The sequence below is a fragment of the Megalobrama amblycephala genome, linkage group LG4 (assembly GCF_018812025.1).
Source record: "Megalobrama amblycephala isolate DHTTF-2021 linkage group LG4, ASM1881202v1, whole genome shotgun sequence".
Classification (NCBI taxonomy): domain Eukaryota; kingdom Metazoa; phylum Chordata; class Actinopteri; order Cypriniformes; family Xenocyprididae; genus Megalobrama; species Megalobrama amblycephala.
This window is the reverse complement of record NC_063047.1, coordinates 52,696,547-52,716,963: the sequence shown is the minus strand read 5'-3', so window position 1 is coordinate 52,716,963 and position 20,417 is coordinate 52,696,547. Positions and strand designations below refer to the sequence as shown.

Below are 20,417 nucleotides of genomic sequence, written 5' to 3'. Positions count from 1 at the left end.
TAACATAAGTCTTAGCAGCTCCTTTAGGAAACTGTGAACATCTCACCACAGTAGGATTTTCATAGAGGTATTTTGCAAGTACTTGAACAGGAGTTGAATATTGCATTGTTTCATTGTCTGGCATTACAAAGTATAAATTATAAACAAACAGATACAACACATAACCAACTATCATTGGTTTTTATAATAATTCTCAATATATCACATTGCTTTCAAATGAGCAATATCTAAAAACTAAAAATACTGTGTAGTCAAAATACAGCTTATTATGGAGGATTTCACATTTCGGGTCCACTAAATAATAAAAATTTAAAAAAAATACTCAGGTTTCCCCTTTAGTGCACTACATCATTTCCAATACATTATAAGAATTTCTTTTAAAGTATTCTATATATTACAAAATGATGTATAGGAACTGATGTGTTAAAGGGTTAGTTCACCCAAAAATGAAAATAATGTCACTTATTACTCACCCTCATGTTGTTCCACGCCCGTAAGACCTTCGTTCATCTTCAAAACACAAATTAAGATATTTTTGATTAAATCTGATGGCTCAATGAGGCCTGGACCTGAGGCCTGAATCTGCACCTCTCAAGATCCATAAAGGTACTAAAAACATATTTGAAACAGTTCATGTGAGTTCAGTGGTTCTATCTTAATATTATAAAGCGAAAAGAATACTTTTTGTGCGCCAAAACAATGAATTTTCAACAATATCTATATGGGCCAATTTCAAAACACTGCTTCATGAAGCTCCTCCTGAGCTTTATGAATCTTGTTTCGAATTAGTGATTCGGGTCTCCTATCAAATGGCTAAACTGCTAAACTGGGGGGGTACTAAAAGTATTCTTGTCACTTTATAATATTTAGAACCACTGAACTCACATGAATGGTTTCAAATATCTTTTTAGTACCTTTATGGATCTTGAGAGGTGCAGTAACATTGCTGGCAATGGAGGCCTCGCTGAGCCATCACCAACAATATCTTAATTTGTGTTCTAAAGATGAACGAAGGTCTTATGTGTGTAGAACGACATGAGGGTGAGTAATTAATGACATTATTGTCATTTTTGGGTGAACTAACCCTTTAACAATGGTGTGATGCTGATTAGGAAGCTTTCTTCATGTCATAATTACTGACTAGACCCCACTCTCAATCGCAGTACTGATATTCTATGCAATATTATGCTCAGCTAAAGGCATTCACTTACAAGCAGCTCTGCGTAACAAATGCACATAATTTACAAATAGTAATATTTTAAAACAATACACTAAAAAAAAACTGGATAAGACCTCCGATTCTGTCTTGATGCTAGATTAATATCAAAGTGACAGGAACTAGGCATGTTGGAGAAATAATGTCTTCATTATTACACAAAACTATCTCCAAATCCACCTGAAAAGAGAAAAAATAATATAGTTTGACTGCTGAGAGAGACGCACACCAGCAGTCAACAGCACCAAATATCCACCAATAGTTTGCTTCACCATCTAAACATTCATCTCAAATGCAGATATAAGAGCATGCCTGCATTTTCTGTAGCAAAAGCATTTCCTGTTTTGAAATGGATATATTTCTCAAGTCCAAAATGTTCTATTGATTCCATAAGAGGACAAAGTGATGGAAAAAATATGAGATGGGAAGAAAAATTAAATTTCCCACATAAACTTAGCTTGCAATACTTCTACAAGCGAATGCAAAAAAATTTCGAACAGAGGCAAAGTTTCTGAGGAACACAAAACTTTTGCATTCTCCTTAGAAATGTTGGGTTTTTGGGCTCGCAAAAGGTTTGTGTTCTCTTGCAAAATTGTGTTTCCAGGAGAAACTGCATTTGCTTGCAAAAGCACTTTTTTCCCCTCCATCACCAGATCCAGTTAAGTTTTGTGAGGGAATGCAAAGATTCTCGTGGGAATGCAATGCATTCTCTCGCAAAAGTTTTGTGTTTACCTGAGAAACTGGTGATGGAGGGGAAAAAAAAAAAAAAAAAAAAACTTATTTCAATGCTTTTGCGAATGCGAGCAAATGCAAAGTTTCTTGGGAGAATAAAAAAATGTGTGTTTCCCAAAGAAACTTTGTGTTTGCTTGCAAAACTTGCATTCTCTTGCAAAAGTATTGCGTTTCCCTGAGAAACCTCGCATTTGCTCGCAAAAGCATTCAAACAGTTTTTCACCAGTTTTTTGAACAAATGCAAAACATCTGAAAGAGAACACAAAAGGTTTGTGAGTGAATGCAAGGTTTCTTGTTAGAACGCAATGCATCCCTCCACAAACCTTTTACATTCTCTTGCAAATGTATTGGTTTCCTCTAAGAAACTTTGCGTTTGTTCGCAAAAGCAATGAATTATGGTATTTTTAATTAACCATACAGAAGCATAGTTTCCATAAAAGGATCCATAAAAGGGATCAAGAGCAAAATGAATCTCTTGGAAAACTGATTAATATTGCCTTATATTTCTATAAGTGAAATATAAATCTAAAAACGACTGTGCTTAAAATAAAACAACAGAATTATAGACAAAGTCTTGTTTCTTGTGATCCTGAAGTATTAAGAATTTGTTCGCAAGATTCCTGGGATTGATCAATGTAGGCAGTCTTTGGATCAAGTGATGAAAAAACTTGGCAAAAGCACCAAAACGTTTGAAAGGTTGCACAGAGATGCACATAAATCTTATTCAATACAGCCACAATGTATCCAGAGCTATAGGACAGAAGGTCCACAGCACATGATGTCATGCCAATACCGTGCCACAGATCAAACAAAACTGTGAGCACATGGAATGAATACATAAACTGAAGACTGAAGTTCCTAAACCTCATTGTAACCCAACTATTGACAGCAATGGCTGGTGCGACTGACTTAACATCTCCACTGCTACAGTGATGGCTTGACCTGTTGTGTAATCACAGTTTCTACAGATTAAACGGGTTACGAAAGGTTTTATGGGTTTAGCCAATTATCTTCTTCGAGTAGACGAGTGTCTTGGTATTGCTGGCAGTTCTGTAACAGATTAACACTGACAAAGACAAAGTGACCGAAGTCAATGATTTTCAATGAGAGATTTAGGGCGGCATGAGCGTCAGAGACAGTGCATTCGCATTCGTTTTTCGTAACTTCATGCAAAAGCAGAGATACAATGCACCGACTACCAATAGAGCGCTGCAGTGATGGCATATTTTTGAAGTAGTTGGCATCACCCTGGTTCCCTCCATAAAAACCCAATATAATTTTTCCATTGGCTTTTTGAGTATTGCAGAAAATAAACTCTGTGTCCAACAAAAATAATGAACAACTTTTATGAACTTTGAAGCCTAAATATAAAGCTAAAAGCAGAAGTAAAAAGCTAAACAAAGCAAACTACACCACGGTCACGACTTAACATTCAAAATTACCATCACTATGCTTACGACAACTTTAGACAAAGTCTTCATAAAAATAAATGAAGACATTTTCCATGAAATTTGGATTTAGAACAGTTTGCAAGAGCGTAATTACAAACACGGGCTGAAAAAGCGGCCTAGTGAGTATAAGTTTACCCGTTCAGTGTGATGACGTTTAATCTCACCGATAACCTCTGTAGTGTCATTTAGCCACCTATTAGCAACTGCCTTTTTCAAGACAAGTAAAAGCTTTATAAAAAAAAAAAAATCACATGGGGAAAACATGAAAGTATCTTGAGTTAACCACAGACCCTTTTTCAGGAATTTAAGCAAAAACCCAATCGACTTTCAGGACACCTGAACCGGAAGTGCTAAAATGTTCTGGCCTACAAAAAAATGTCATCCCTGCAGCACTCCATAAGATTTCCTGATGCAGAAATACTACTAGCCACCAACAGTCAACTTGTTGACCCTAAACGATTTAATCGCTGTCAGTGTGAATGCACCTTTACAGATGAGTTATTGCAGTTTTAACAGAGTGAATTGAAACATTTCTATCAGAGGCCCCATTAATCATGGGAATGAACTGTCTGTGCTGGTTACTAGGGCTGTACTTTGAGTCATCTTAAAAATGAATGCAAAATATCATGCAAAATACCTTAGTTATGACCAACTGGTCATTACTGTTGGATTATAATCAGCAAGTCTGTAAACTTACTGTAATTCTGTATTGCTTGCACCAGTTTTTCACAAATCCGTGATCCAGAAGAAGAGTTCTGAGTCTATACACTGAGGTCTGAGAGAATATCATAGCGGTTAACCCCTAAAGCATGGCGATGCTTTCTGGTGTACAGTTGAGGTGCGTGGAAGTGCTGCTGCCACCAGGTGACTTTAGACTGCGGGCACCGCATCCCATTGCAACACCCTTTCCGATACCTCCCATGATGACCGCTGACCCCGGATGGTGATGTTGACTGCGTTTCATTAAGGCTGCCATGATGGTGTCACTGTTGACAGTGCCAAACTCATAGGTGAAGGTGCCGTAGTACACCAGGACCAGCACCGTGAAGACCCATTCACAGATGGCTGCGGCGTGCTGCAATACAAAACTCTCATGGACGAAGAAGATACCACCTTGAATAGGAAGTATGATGTTAAGGAATGGGCACAGTAACCTTCAGGATTAAAAACATCATTATAAAACAAAGATCTGACTCAAGATATCGAAAATACTTCTGGGGTATTGCAACTCGTGAAATTTCCGAGTTCCGATTCCGAGGTGTTGGGAATAGTGGTGGCATACGATTTAGCTTAAGGAAATAGAATCCTCTGAAACATGTAAACTGTATAACTGTGATATGACTGTTCATTACAGATTGAAAAATAGATATCAAAAGTGTTCGTGTTTTACTACAAGGCTACGTCAGCTTTGTTAAATTGTAATGTAAGTTTTAGTTTTTTTGTACTGTTAGTGTATTAATATGAATTTAATAAATTAATGTGTCATTATGAACAATGAAGTGTGAGAAAATTAATTTGCAATACATGTTTTCACAGGACTATGTCATTGAAATTGCCGCTATTTTCAGAAATCGCCTATAGGCTGAAAACTTGTTATCAGCCCCTTTCACACATTCACACTTACTATTAAATTACAGTTTACAGATCATGTGTGATCATCCCCTTACGCCTGTCATTCAGATAAAAAAATTCCAATGATAGACATCACAGAGTTTACAGGTATTTTGGTACTGATGTGTAAGTGGTATCTTATCAGAAAAAAGATGGAAAGCAGTTGATTACGTTCATTATTATTTTAATGTTATGTGCTTTGAGACATGAGGTTAATTTAATGCCCTCTCTCTCTCAGGATGCTTTGCAGACTCAGATGTGTGTGTTCATGTGTTTTGAAGGAGGCGTGGCTTTGAGCTCTCCGAAGGGAGGGTGGGATCTCATGCTTTCAAAGCTAGCTTGCTATTGCTAGCCTCTCCAAAATTGCCTACCTTACCTTTAATAGCAGCATGATAACTTTTATATCGTTTACATTTCTCAATGATTACTCAATGTCTACTTCTCTAGATACATGAACCTTGCAAAGCATGGTTTTATTTTCTTTGTTCTATTGTTTTATTTAAATCCATTGATCTTTATTTTATTGCAGACTGTTTACTTGAAAAACACAAACTTCAAGCACTGTTTACTTTTTTTCTTTGTTGTATTAGTTTTATTTTATTTGTTATTTTTTTATGGATTGTTTGTTGGAAAAATACTTGGAAAAACTTTAAGGGTGTTTATTTTGTTCTTTGTTCTACTGTTTGTTTATTTAGTTTCAGACTGTTTACTTAAATATTTACTTGAAAAACGATTTAATTATTGTATTAATTTGTATTAATTTGCACATTAATAGTTTACTTTTTCAATAAAGCAGAGTATTTAAACGTTTTTGCTTTAGTATTGAAACTGGTACTGCAACTCTTGAAATTTCGCTGACATTGTTACAGACTACTGAAATACTTGTGAAAATATTGTGAAAACCCTACTAATAAACTTATTTACTGGACATTGTATCTTTTATCTTCCATTGAAAATGAAAATAAATCCACTGAAAAATCCAATAAGCAACCGTGTTTTAGGCTGTTCACTTCATGTTCAAATGTACTCACCCAAATTTGATTTTCATGTTTCAGATTATGACTTATGAACTCCTGGTAAGGATACTGAGGACAAGCGATATCAGAGCTCCAGCTGAGAGAGCCACACGCACATGCGCCATCCAGTAGTCCAGCGCTGTCTCTGCTATACGATACGTCAAAACGCACTGCAGACACACAAACAACAAGCCGGCAGGGAAAGCTACACCAGCTCCCACATAATGAAGCGTCTTGGCATGATCAACCTGAGGGAGGGGGAAAAAAAAAAAATGGAAAGGGTGATATGAATGCAAGTTTATTTTGATTTGTATGTAGTTGTGAGTTGTGAGTATATCATCTGTTCACCTGAAAGTTGCCAACCATGACTAAACCCAGGGCATTAATGCAGCCGGACACCAAAGAACTTGTGTTGGTCCAGCAATGATGGCTATGTTCAATCACTTGAGCATAACGCAGCATGCACACCATAACCACTGCAGGGACAAATCACAAAAAATAATAATAATAATAATAATAATAATTATAATAATTTGTTGCCTTTGACAGAAGTGTATTTCTAAGACAAATAGAAGTGATATTGACAATTCACATTTGTCAATATCAAACATTTAAAGAAGAGGAGCTGCATTACAGAAAATTATTTTCTTAATTTTTTACTTAAGACTTGAAAAAGTTATATTTCTTAAGTGAAATTATGGTTATTAAACAGATAGGATATGATTCTGAATTAGATGTTTCTGTAATACAGGCCCAGATTAGGAAATTAACACAATTTTTCGGTTTTAAAAATAGGTTTATTATTGATTTATTTATTTTCAAACTGTAATTCTTACCCATAAATGCCCCAACATTGCCTATCAAACTGAAGAGGCAGCTCTCTGGTGGATAGCAACCACATTTACTGTCAAAAGAGCAGAAAATCAGATATTGGACAAACACTTTCATGAGAAGTTGGTGCAAAACAGTACTACTAAGCAGGCATCTTGAAAATGTAGTCATTTTGTGGTATTGCAGATAAATTCAAAGTAATTTTTACCTAATGAGGGGGATGTCTTGAAGAGTGCAGCAGGTCTTTGGGAAGCCCCTCTTAGCCGTTTCCTCTGTACATGTCAAATTGTATGACCTATTATACAAGGAACCAAACATGAAAGTTTAAGCAACAGTATGTGGTGTTTTTTTTAGATTTGGGATTTAAACCCTGCAAATCCTGACATACTGTTTGTAAAAATAGTCAGTTTTTTTTTTTTTTTAATGCAACGGTTTGCTAAAAGTTTAAACAAAATCCTCAAAAAATGGTTCTGCATATGTGTGGTGTTATTTATTTTGAGTATCATATTTGATACATCAGGCTTTAATGGCTCATTTAATATGACATAGGAAAATATGGAGCTCTTTTAAGGAGGGAAAAAAACACCTCAAACTGAGCAAAAAAAAAAAAAAAAGACATTTATATGGCCAAAAAGTAACATGAAATTCAGATAGCCTGTAATGTAATTCAATGAGATCTTTATAACAGTACAGCTGACTACTGACATAAAAAGCATATAAATACCAGTTTACATTCTACAGTGTGTCTCGACAATAATGTCTTAGTAAGATGATAACCAAATGCCTGATGTACAATATTTGATACTCACATTTTAACATGATTTTTTTAAAATGATGTATATATGATTAAATAAACATACCTTTCTTTACACCAGTAAGCATTCATATTGAAATAGTACTAACAATATAAAATTTATTCTTACGTTTATATTTTGTCAAAATCTGTACAGATATCACAGCAAAAAGAGATGTTTTTCCCCATGACCTCAAGGGGGATGTTTTTACAATTACTTGCTAAAAACTATCAATCAGATGACATAAGGCATGTAGTAGATAGATGTGTAGTAGATTGTGCACAACAGGTATTTCAGCAAAGTTTCAAACATGTTGATAATTTACATAGAGATACACAAGGTTTTATAGGGTTAACTTACCAGTTCTCAACAGGACAGACATGGTGGTTCATTACTGCCATGGCGTAACTGGAGAAAAAAAAAAAAAAGATTATTTGTAATAAGTAATAAGTAAATTGACTTGTCTGAATGTATAGTATATTTCTTAAACAAATAAACAGTAGAGAGGTAGATTTACCGTGATTAAATTGAATAATATATTAGTAATTAATTATATACATGATATATTAATAATTATTTCTCCTTCACACTCACACAATCCATATCCCTGTGATGGAGAAGGCAGACAGGCTGACAGGCAGAACGATCCAGGCAGTCATTGGTCAGTCTGTGAGAGGCCTTAGACCCCAGCATGAGGGTGTGCAGGACGGGGCTTATGGAGACACGGTGTGAGACACCAGCAAGTGAAGCCATGCAGTGTGGGGGTATGTGGACCAGTGGGGGCAACGTGATGCTCCTTCAACTACATCTGGAGGCTCGCCGATTGCCAACAACCAACAAAAGACACTAATAAAAGATGTTCACAAAGATTACACAACACAAAGGTACAATATTACTGAAATACAGTTATGTAAGGTCAGTTGAATTGAGACACTCTTCATATACAATTACAAACAAACCACAGTAGTGACACAGCATGTTTGCATAATAGTTACTAAATAAAAATGTATGACTTATTAATCTTGAAAATATGTAATGCACATTATTTTATTAAAGGTGCAATATGTAATATTTTCTGTCCGCTAGACGTCGCTAGAGGCATATTCAAAACAAAGGCGTAGCTTGATGACGCCACGTTTGAGCGCGGAATCTTGGGACATATGGTCTTCACCTCACTGCCGGTGGAAAAGAATTGGGATAGGACTTGGGAAGAAATCATGTTCATGGATGTGATTATTAATGTTACTGTAGTATGAAGCAGAGCAGGACCGAGTGTTGTTGGAGCAAAACGAGCCGGTGGAGCGATTGTGCAACATACACCTCACGAGCAGCGGAACTTTTATTATGCCACAGTCGCCGGCGCCGCTTCCGCTTTTCCGGTCATGAGTATGAGGTAACACAGCTCCGTTTATTATATTAGATACATTTGAGAGTGTTGAAAATGATGTTATTCGCTCGGCGGCTGCTGTGAGACACTGTTGCACACTGCAGTAAGCTAGATCGATTTTAGAATATCATATTAAACGCTGGATGGCTTGAGTTGATTAATGGCATGCAATTAATTTTAAAACGTATTATATGATGGAGAAAATGCTGTATTACTGTTACTAAAAATAAAGCTGCATTTGATTATGCTAAGTTAGCTACTTTACAAAATAGTGTTTTTCTCTGGGGCATGGTAAAGCATGGTACTCGCAAAAAAATCTAGAAAATTAGATTTAAACAATGAGACTAAACATGTTGAGCTATATAACAATAATTAATTTTTCTGTCTATAATTATATCAAAACAGTTGTTCTTTTGCCTATTAAAACGTGTAAATATTAATGCGTCTTTGGTGTTTCCATGGTTTCTACAAAATAAAACCGGAAACCGAGGGTAACTCGGGTATGACGCAATTGACAGGCGACTCCTCACACGTCCCGGAGCCTTGGTTAAAATTGCAATTTTCTCACGATTTACAAATAGTTGCAAACATTTGGGATATTGTAAGTACTCAAGTAAACAAAATATATAACACTGGCCTAGTGGTTTTTGAATATTTTACTGTAAAATTTTAAGTATTACACTGAAGGCTGCCATCGACTTAATATATTTTAGTACAAAGGACAACTCTCGAAGTACAATGTAAATCCCAAATAACCCTTTGCTTTAAATGTGTATAGTGTAAAGCCAAAAATTCGCAGTAATATTAACAAATAGTAAAACTATATAATGTAATTATGATCATTGTGGGTGAGCTCTTATTTAAGTTACACTGACTTCATATTATGAATTCAATATTATGATCCAGTCCTTCTCAATGTAAATACGGTTATTGTGCGTCTACCAAAGACGTCAGGTAGTTTTGTAATCGGTTAATCTGAGATGAAAGATCCTCTGAAGCACAAGTCAGATCAACAACCTGACACAGCCGTACTAATAATGTCCTCTTCAGCCCAGATCAGCCTCAATGTCACATTAACAAATACAGAACGACAAAACTGGCCAGATAAATGTTTACAATTATAACTATGATTACAGAATAACTGAACGAAATGACAGTAAATAATAATTAAAGCAACAATTTTTAAAGATAAAACAAAACATCGTGTAGCTTGCAAGCTATCCAGCAGATGCTATTGCAAGTAAACAACTTTATAAAACGGCAAAGATTTCCTTCTCTGCGTATTTAAATACCTACACACGCAGCATGTGTGTTTCTACGGCATTTGAACTACCATACATTAGTGTGTCATTACTGAGATATTTTGTTTTGAAGTGTAAAAGCGTAATCCTACCGCAGGCCCCGCGGCTCCTGAACGGATGCTGCTTCTGCTGCATTTCAAGCTGCAGTCTTCATCAACAGAGGGCGCCCTCCTCTCTCCCTTTGCACTGCACAGATATGGTATTTTTGTGGGGTTAAATGTGATACATTGCATATATTCTTGGTAGTAATTTACAAAATAGTGTCCATCCTGTCCCTTTTAATAAGTTAAAATTAGACTTTGAATAAAAAATACACACACACACACACACACACACACACACACACGTTCTCAACTGAAAAAAAAAAAAAACAACAACTCAAACTGGTAGCTGGTTTAAGATGGTCATTAGCTGGTCCATCAGCTTGGACCAGATAACGACCAGCTAATGGCCAACTTGACCAACTTAACTGGGTCTCCACCAGCTAATTATTAGTTCAACCAGGGTCTCAGCATCACCAGCTGATATGTCAGCTTTGTGAAATGGCATTGGCTCTCGTGTGTCTCGTGACCATGACAGATCTATACAATATTGACAATACAAGAAAAAGGGAAAATATAATTTAAAATATAACAAAGATTTTATTGTAAATTAGGCTACATGTGAGCAGCTTTCTAAAAGAATGGCCACATAAAATATAATCTTTGTTAAATAAAAAATATGAAGATTTTAAAAACATAGGTAGCACTTGCTTTTGAAACTCTGAACAGGCCTACTATCAATATAAGTTCTGATAATGTACAAAATATTTATTGTGTTAAATTAAATTAAATTAACTTAAATTAATTTTCTTAAAATGAGAAAATGAGAATCAGTATGTGTGGACCTGTTTTAGACCGAATTATAGAAATATAATAAAAAAATATTGGTATAGACTCAGCATGAGTGTTTTCAGTGAGCTGCGTGAACGCGCGGTCTGATACAACATTGCGACGCCCTGCGTCTGTGTCATCAAATTCAAAAATTAACTGTTCGCGGAGCAAAAAAACTTTAAGTTAAGAAGCAAATACAGATTTTAAAGGAATTTGGGGGTATTTTATGTTTTTTTTTTGTCTTATACATCAATTGGTGGAAATAAACGTCTTGGTGGCACGCATAATGGTTCGGTGCTTTCGCTTGATATATATGTATATATATATATATATATATATATATATATATATATACACACATATATATATATTTTTATATATATATATATATATATATATATATATATATATATATATATATGTCTAAGGCTGCACAACGATTAATCGCGATTAATCGTTTGCAAAATAAAAATCTGTTACGTAATATATGTGTGTGTTCTGTGTATAATAATTATGTATATATAAATACATGCACATACATGTATATATTTAAGAAAAAAATTATATTTATATATAAAATATTTAGATTTATATGTAATATAAAATATATATAAATATGTATATTTATTTATACATGTATATATTTCTTAAATGTATACATGTATGTGCATGTATTTATATATACATAATTATTATACACAGAACACACACATATATTACGTAACACTGACTTTTATTTTGCAAACGATTAATCGCTATATATATATATATATACCATTATATACATATAACCGGTGTTACAGATTCTGTGACCATCGTATTGTTGCGTGGTTGTCACTGTTGCTGCGTGATATACGCAAACGGCGGAAAATCTGTTATTATAATCTAATTATAAAATATAAGACAAAAAAAGGTGAAATCTGTGGGAAACTTTTGTTTTGAAATGCTGGTTATTCATATCATAAATGCTTAATTGCATGTCCAGATTAAATGCAAAGTGGTTGTTTGCAGAGTACCCTACTACGTGTGTTTCCATCATAGACTAAAAAAATATGGATGAAGTGACCGTGACGTCACCAGTAGGTTTCTGAAGAACCAGCCGTTGCCATCTTGGCAGCACGGCACTGCGCGGCACTCCCGGATAACAGAAAATGGGCAAAGAGGCGAGACGTGGGTGGAGCTGAGGTGACGTGAAAGCAGCAGACAAACAGCTAGTGGTGACAGCAGCAGCAATCCACCTGTCACTCAAGTGGCCACGCCCTTAATTATGCAGAAATTTAAGGCTTAATATAATTTAAACAGATGAGATATAAAAAAATTCACCCCCCTCACAGTTGTCATGAAGGGCAAAATTAACTATATAGACCAAAACCACAATTTGTACAGGCTGTAAACATGATTATTTTCTGCTGTAAAGTTGGGCATTTTAACATGGGGATCAATGAGATTCTGCTCTCTTTTGGAGCCTGTCCCTAGCGGCCAGTCGAAGAATCGCAGTTTAAATCACTTCCATATTGGCTTCAAGAGAAACGGGGGGAGGTTGCCGCTTGGTTTCCATCATGTGTTGTTCATTAAACATTCGCGTGAGAACACCCCCGGCGCCCGTGCACGTTATTATTGAGAGCGCGCCTGGAGGAAAGTTTTTTCCTCCGTTTGTTTTGCAATTCAGAATAATATTTATTTATCGAATAACCAACATTAGGCTAATAAAATGACAATATATTAATAATAATAACGACAATACCATTTTTATTAATTTAGTTAATTACATTAATACACAGATTAATAATAATCTTAATAATGACAATAATTTCACATAGAATGGCTGTAACAAAACTGTTTGAAAGGTCACCAAATTCTGTTATTCTGTTTCAACTTTTCTTTGCAGGAGAAAGTATTTTAATTTGATACCATGCCATATATGTTTGAACACTGAATTAACGAAGTATCGTAGCCAGAAGCTACAAAACATAGCATTATCAGGATAATGCTGAGATACAAAACGGACTCAATTTTATATATGGGCTGTAATTTTACATGTATTTCTTTATTCTTGCCCATATTTATCCTAATCGTATATTGATATATTGCACAATATTTCTATGCAAAACTTACTGTTTCTGTCACATCTTTCACGTCACAGTATGGCGTAAAAAAAATAGAGGTCTGCTGTTGAACGTTATCTTCAAGTAGTGCTTGCTGCAGAGCAAAATGACCTCCAGCTCCACCTCTCTGGAGCTCAAGGGTGGAGCTTAGTCTGTTTAATAGGTGAAGAGCATAGAAGAGATTATGGGTAGGGTGTGGTTGGGGGATGCAGCTCCACTCATCATGCCCACAGAAGGTCGAGAGAGGGGGAGCTGGAGGTTATGGCTCTGCAGTTAGTAGCCTCTCGTTATCTTTGCTGTGTGTCTATCTGTCATTTCACAATACAGGCCCAAAATAGCTTGTCTCTTGTGAATTAAATACGTTATATCGCCTCTAATCTGCATGTTTCTGGATTTCGTGGCTTGGGTATTTACGCAACAGAATTAGAAATTTGTATTCGCTTGTAAATGCAAAAAACTACATAACCCATAAGGCCACATTCAAACCGGAAGTAAACTGTCAACTGACAAAAGTCACTCGAGCGGGTGTTGGGTTGTTTTGCTAAAGCACTGGCATTGCTCTCAGCCTCGGTCAACCAGAAATTAATTCTCGCATTTTCGACTGCTATCATTTTCAATGAACTCGTATCACATCCCAAAGGTTATACATCGTAGGAAGGCAGACTGAGACATCTTGTCATTTCAGTGTAGTTTCCCTAGCTAATCCCAGCATGACTTCTCGTCGGCCTGACAGCTTTGAGGGTTTGGGTTACAGGGGCAGAGAGGATCCGTCATTCAGCGGGGGGTATTCGGGCAGGTCATTCAATAATTCTTCCAGCTCTGACCTCCAGCACTGGGTCACCACACCTCCAGATATACCTGGCAGCAGAAACCTGCATTTTGGCGATCGTACACCCCAATTTGAGGCGGCACCTGCCCAACCAGGAGCAGCGGACGAAGCGCAGTCAGCGGCTCCACCGTCCGGTAACAATGAGTACACTTTATGATCGTGCATGCAAGTGAGATTGAAAAGAGTCCACCTTTTTCCTGCTGCGTTTTAGATTATGGGTGGCACTTCTGGTTTGGGGAAGTTCCATTTAAATGACAAATCAATCATAAGGTTGCGCTACAGCTCCTGCTGGTCAGTTTGACTGAATGAACTGTCATGACTGTACTGTCAGGAGAACAATGTACCATCAGGAGAATAATGTAACACTTTGTACTTTAATGATGATCATTTCCGTAATTTTGACAGGCAATAAATATGACCGTCCTTTTGACAGGCATAATACATAATACAGATTACTACAGTGATTTTTTTTTATTATTATTATTATTTATTATTAATGCTCAGTAACATAAGAACATTGTCAAGGAATTGCATACAAATACACATACAAAAAAAAAAAAAGATACAAGAATGCAGCCACTATCATTATTGGTACAATAATATACAGACATTGATATGTAGGGAAAGCTTTTAAATATATGTATTTTCTTTAAACATTTCTTAATAATATATTATACATTTTTGGGATTTTTTGTTATTTATATATCAAAGAGATTTGAGAAGTGATATTAAGTTTTGAAATGGGGATAAGATGGAATATTATTTGCAAACTTTTGTTTATGAATAAAGAATTTGCCATATAAAATAAAGAAATTAACAATGTACTCAAGGGGTTTATTTTTGTCATCCATATAATAAAAAATAATGTCTTTTAGATTGAAAGAATGATTAACATTGGTAGAATTGAAAATATAGGGATTACTACAGTGATATTTTACACGTCCGTAATATTGCTGTGGAAATAATCGGGCTTTTGGGGTTATTCACGGTCTGTTGTAGGGGGTCATTACACAGCCTGATTTATATAATCTAATCAAGATAGTCATAACCGCAGTATTTTGCTCCAAATGTGTTTAATAACACAAAAAGGAAACTTAACGTTTCTAATCGTGACTTCATAATAACTCAAATGAAGGCTCATTGAAGTGATCAAGTGTATCGTATGTACAAATCAGTTTATTCAAATTAATTGGATTCCCGACTCTCCTGCAAGACTCGTTCTGTACAGATACAGAATTGTACAACATAAACAGTAAATCCGCAGTTAATATGAGATAAATTATCTAGAGCTTTACTCTACATTCATTTTAATATATACAAATATCGTTTTGCACATGACAAATTCTGAGTCAAAATTGTATACAAAGTGTTGTTAAGCAGGTCATGAACTTTTCTAATGCAGCTGACACTTAAAAATTCATCACTCTTATAAACACTCCAAGTTTTATTTTCTTGAACTAAGCGTAAGCAAACACATGGCTCATCCAGAGACCTTTACAATGTAGGCATATTTGTCAATTCAACATGTTTTTTTCTTTCTTAAAATGTCAACTTTATTATATTTTTCAGAGCAGCTGAACAGATTTGCTGGTTTCGGGATAGGTCTTGCAAGGTAATGAAACCCAATAATCACTACTTAAAGTAATGTTCTATTGAAAGTACAGTGGGATTCAGATATGTGAAATAATGTTAGTAAACTCAAAATCATTTTCGTATGGTTTGAATTAGCCTCTTCACAGAAAATGTCCTGGCCCATCCCTGCATCGTGTTTCGGCGTCAGTGTCAGGTAGGTTGAACCCAGGGAGAACAACGCTGAGCACACAAATCCTACAATCTCCATGTTTTTAGATGCTTGTATCATAACTATGTATGTGTTGCTGAAATTTACGTCTTTTGCTTTGCATAGCCCTGAAAAATAATTGATCATTTAAAATTGTGAAACTTTGTTTCAGGTGAATTACCATGCCAGGTGTTACCACTTGTCCCCACTGACTGCCATCAGCGTGATGTACAATGTCACCAAAACTCAGGTAATATATCCTACCTTTGTCTTTGTGTTGTTGCTCAGAAATACCATCTTTTATTTTGAAAGCAGGGCAATTTGGGTACCCTTGGAGTACCTCAAGGCTTGGTGCTTGGACCTATCTATTGTACAGGCACAATGTTTATCCTACCATTGCTAAAATGATGACACACAGCTTTACTGTCTTTTTAAGCAATGTAGAAATGTAAATGCAAATGCATCCAGTTTTATTCCACATGCACCTCAAAACTTTGGGAAATGAGAAAACCCCTGAAAGAATCCCATCAAAAATATAATGTTTAATACCATCATTTATTGTCTTCTGTCCATATTTCTCTCTCTCTCTCTCTCTCTCTCTCTCTGTGTGTGTGTGTGTCTCTCTCTTATACACACACACACACACACACACACACACACACACACACACACACTCACAGGGTCCAAAGGCTTTATGGAAAGGAATGGGCAGCACTTTTGTGGTACAGGGGGTCACGCTGGGAACAGAGGGCATCATCAGCGAATGCACCCCGTTACCAAGGTATAGAAACATACAGTATAAGCCATCACCGATAAGTGTCCATAAAGACTTCCTAAAGATTAGTCACTGATTATTTCGTTTTGCAGTCTATGTCCTATAATAATGTTAATGGAATAATGACCTCTATATTTAGATTTGGATATTTTGATAAAGGCCAGTTTTCAGGATTTGAATTCATTTGATCAGTTGTTTCCATTGCCATTATTGTGGTAAATGAAGGTTCTGTCTAATAGTGTCATGTACATTCACAGGGAGTTATCACACAAATGGAACCCTAAACAAGTTGTGGGACACTTAGTACTCAAAGGGTAAGTTAAGCTATGTGATTTCACTTGAAATCAATTTTTGGTATTGTATGGAAAATGCTTTAAGCTGCAAGTTGTTTATCTCTTGTTTCTTTTGAGTCATAATTTTACCTCACTCTTCCATATCTGGGATCTATTTGAATAAGCTTCTGACTAAGCGTAATATGCAGGTAGTTTTTTTTATAAAACAAAGTCCCACAAAGAATACGGAAAGGGAATTCCATAGGCTTGACATTTAAATTTATCTATCTTCTCCTTATCTCTTTTTGTGCATTCTTTTGATCTTGTGAAATCATTGTGTTCTTTTCCAGTTTGACATATGTGGTTGCAATGCCGTTTTACTCAGCAAGTCTCATAGAGACTGTACAGGTAATATATTTTAACACACTATTTTTGTTTTGTATTGATTTTTATCAAAAATACTGAATTACAGACTCTTTTTCATGCTCTTGCAAAAAAAAAAAAAAAAAAGGAAATAAAATAATATATTCTGTGAATTTTCTGCTTAAAACAAGTGAAACTAACTGGCAGTAGAACAAGACAAGATATATTCTATCATGTGTAGTTTTCCTTCTCATGTATATGTATTGTTTGAAAGATAATTGTACAGGAAAACGAGACTTTGATTAGGAAAATAATGTTTGCTCTATAAAAATACTGAAAATCACATTTAAAAAAAATCAAATATTGCAAATATGTTTTCCAACAATGAATAAAGTGCTTTCACGTTTGAAAAACATCTTATTCAGGCACTGAGATTAGGCTAGATGCTTTAATTAGCACAGTTTGATTTGATCTTGTGGTAAATGAGCAAAGCAGTTTTGGGTAACTACCTCTTCAGTGTGTCAGTTTCTGATGCTGCAGTTTTACATCTAATGATTATTGGAAAATCTGAGTTGCTATGCAATAACCACATTTGTTTTGTTTTCATTTTGACTATAGCTTTTTGGAATTTGCTGTTGGAATTGTGCCATTGTGAACATTACAAACTATTTGGAGGTTGAAAGGTCAAAATCAAGTTAATTTTGCTAGTCATCTATAAAGGCTGATAGTGATTAACTAATTAATTCATTTCCATTAATTGGTTAAAGTTGTCCGCTTGCGCGAATCGATCAACTTTTATTTGGTGATTATTTGCGTTGTCTCTCAGAAATTTCCGTGGAAGTCATTGTGTAGCAATTTCTATTTTTTAGAAAGCTTTGGTAAACTACCATTCATAGGTTTGGGGCCAGTAAGATTTTTTTTTTTAAATCTTTTTGAAAGAAGTCTCTTATACTCTCCAAGTCTGAAATACAGAAATATTGTGAAATATTATTAACTGTTTTCTATTTGAATAATATTTTAAAATGTAATTTATTCCTGTGGTGCAAAGCTGAATTTTCTCCAGTCTTCAGTGTCACATGATCCTTCAGAAATCATTCTAATATGCTGATTTGCTGCTCAAGAAACATTTCTAATGGTTAACAATGGTAAAAACTGTTTTGCTGCCTAATATTGTATGGATACTGTGAACAGCATTTAGTTGAAATAGAAATCTTTTGATCAATTTAATGCATCCTTGCTGAATAAAAGTATGAATTTCTTAACAAAAAACATCTTACTGATCCCAAACTTTTTAACAATAGTGTTAATAGTTAAATATTTAATATTAATTAATTATTAATTATTAAAAACTTATTTGTAACTATTTGAATCCACAATGGCTGTTTGTTGTCATAGTGGTTTCTCTGATTGGGGCAAAAAATTAAGTGAATGCATACATGTATTATAATCTGAAATATATCAATTTTTGCAAATACATAAATATGTTTATATTTTGTGAAACATCTGAAAAATACAGAGATTTTGTTGTTGTTGTTGTTGTTGTTATATCACCCAGCCTGACTTCATTTAGTGTTACCTCTTGGTGTTCCCTCACCAGAGTGAAATAATCCGAGACAACCCCGGCATCCTGGACTGTGTGAAAGAGGGTCTGGGACGTGTAATGGGTATGGGAGTGCCTCACAGCAAGCGTCTCCTTCCCCTCTGGAACCTGGTGTTCCCCACAGTCCTCCACGGCATCCTCCACTATCTAATCAGTTCCAGCGTGCAGCGGTTGGTTCTTTATCTGCTGCGGCGTCGGAATAATGGCTCACCGAAGCACTCGTCCCCTGACTCGGGAGCAGACACGGTCCAGTCTATGCTGGACGCATACTTTCCTGAGCTCATGGCCAGCTTTGCCGCCAGCCTGTGTGCAGATGTGATGTTGTTTCCTTTGGAAACGGTGTTGCACAGGCTGCATATCCAGGGAACGCGCACTATCATCGACAACACCGATCTGGGTTTTGAAGTGTTGCCCATTAACACCCAATATGAAGGAATGAGGGACTGTATTAATGCCATTCGCCGTGAGGAGGGCACCATGGGCTTCTACAAGGGCTTCGGCTCCATCGTGGTGCAGTACTCGCTTCATGCCACGGTGCTGCAGATCACCAAGATGATCTACTCGACGCTTCTGCGAAATGCTTGATTCTGAAAGGATTGATTACTTATTCACTGAGAAGTCCTTTTTTGGTTGAGTTGGACATTCCAAAAAATGTGTCCTAGTATGAATTGATAATTGCAGATATGCGAGGTTTTCTTTACCTCTTCCTGTGATTGGTCAGTCTACTTCCATACATTGTTTCATAAAGCACTGGTTGTCTCATTGATTGCACGACACATTTATGCAAATTAGTCAATATGCTCTCATTTTAGCACTGGATTTGAATTATTCTCATGGTGATCCCCAACCCTCCGCCATTCTTCGGCACCGGCGCCAAAACATGTATGATATTTATAAAACATTGACCTTTGTAATTGTACTTCCATACTGTTTTCGTCAATGGTCGCTAGGTTTCAAAACGTGGCTGTTTTTTGGCAACGTTGCTTGAAGCCCTGTGCCATGTTCTTTATGTCATTAAATTATTATTTGCACCTTAGTGAAACTTGTGCCAGTGTTTCAAACAGTGAAAATGTTTCTATTTGCCAGGTTTAACACAATATAAGAGATTAAAAATTCAGTTAATTGAATAGAAGCCATTATATACACAAGAATGCATGTGTAAAAATAATGTACCTCTGGTTCCTGGGTGAGTAAATGATCAAGTTCTAAATTATTGGGCACCATGCTTTAAAATAAAATAAATGTCTACAATCTGTTTCATGTGTTTTACTGCCTTTTCATGTTACATATGTTACAGTAAATACAGTAAGTTCAAAAGTTCGGGGAAAGTACTATATATATATATATATATATATATATATATATATATATATTATATATATATACACATATATATATATATATATATATATATATACACACACATATATATATATATATATACACATATATATATATACACATGTATACTAATTAAAGTGT

General features: G+C 35.6%; 2 protein-coding genes across 3 annotated transcripts; one reads left to right on the top strand and one right to left on the bottom strand.

The window, feature by feature from the left end:
- Positions 1–1,016: 1,016 nt before the first annotated feature.
- On the bottom strand, positions 1,017–10,538 carry tmem150ab (transmembrane protein 150Ab). Of its 2 annotated transcripts, XR_007184738.1 has the most exons (9): positions 10,432–10,525; positions 8,246–8,497; positions 8,012–8,059; positions 7,066–7,152; positions 6,863–6,930; positions 6,375–6,502; positions 6,097–6,274; positions 4,097–4,512; positions 1,017–1,396 (listed from the first exon to the last, which is right to left on the bottom strand). XR_007184738.1 is itself a non-coding variant. In XM_048189951.1 (8 exons), the coding sequence occupies exons 2-8, from the start codon at positions 8,308–8,310 to the stop codon at positions 4,202–4,204; spliced, it is 885 nt and encodes a 294-aa protein (XP_048045908.1). In that variant the 5' UTR covers positions 8,311–8,497; positions 10,432–10,538; the 3' UTR covers positions 3,639–4,201. The 2 variants fall into 2 exon arrangements, 1 of the variants encoding a protein (XP_048045908.1); XM_048189951.1 differs by lacking the exon at positions 1,017–1,396 and having other exon boundaries at positions 3,639–4,512; positions 10,432–10,538.
- Positions 10,539–13,798: 3,260 nt separating this feature from the next.
- slc25a46 (solute carrier family 25 member 46) lies at positions 13,799–20,186 on the top strand. Its single transcript, XM_048189950.1, has 8 exons — positions 13,799–14,279; positions 15,715–15,757; positions 15,874–15,931; positions 16,098–16,175; positions 16,606–16,706; positions 16,958–17,014; positions 17,323–17,380; positions 18,933–20,186. Exons 1-8 carry the CDS (start codon positions 14,027–14,029, stop codon positions 19,518–19,520), a joined length of 1,236 nt encoding a protein of 411 aa, XP_048045907.1. The 5' UTR covers positions 13,799–14,026; the 3' UTR covers positions 19,521–20,186.
- The last annotated feature ends 231 nt before the right edge of the window (positions 20,187–20,417 follow it).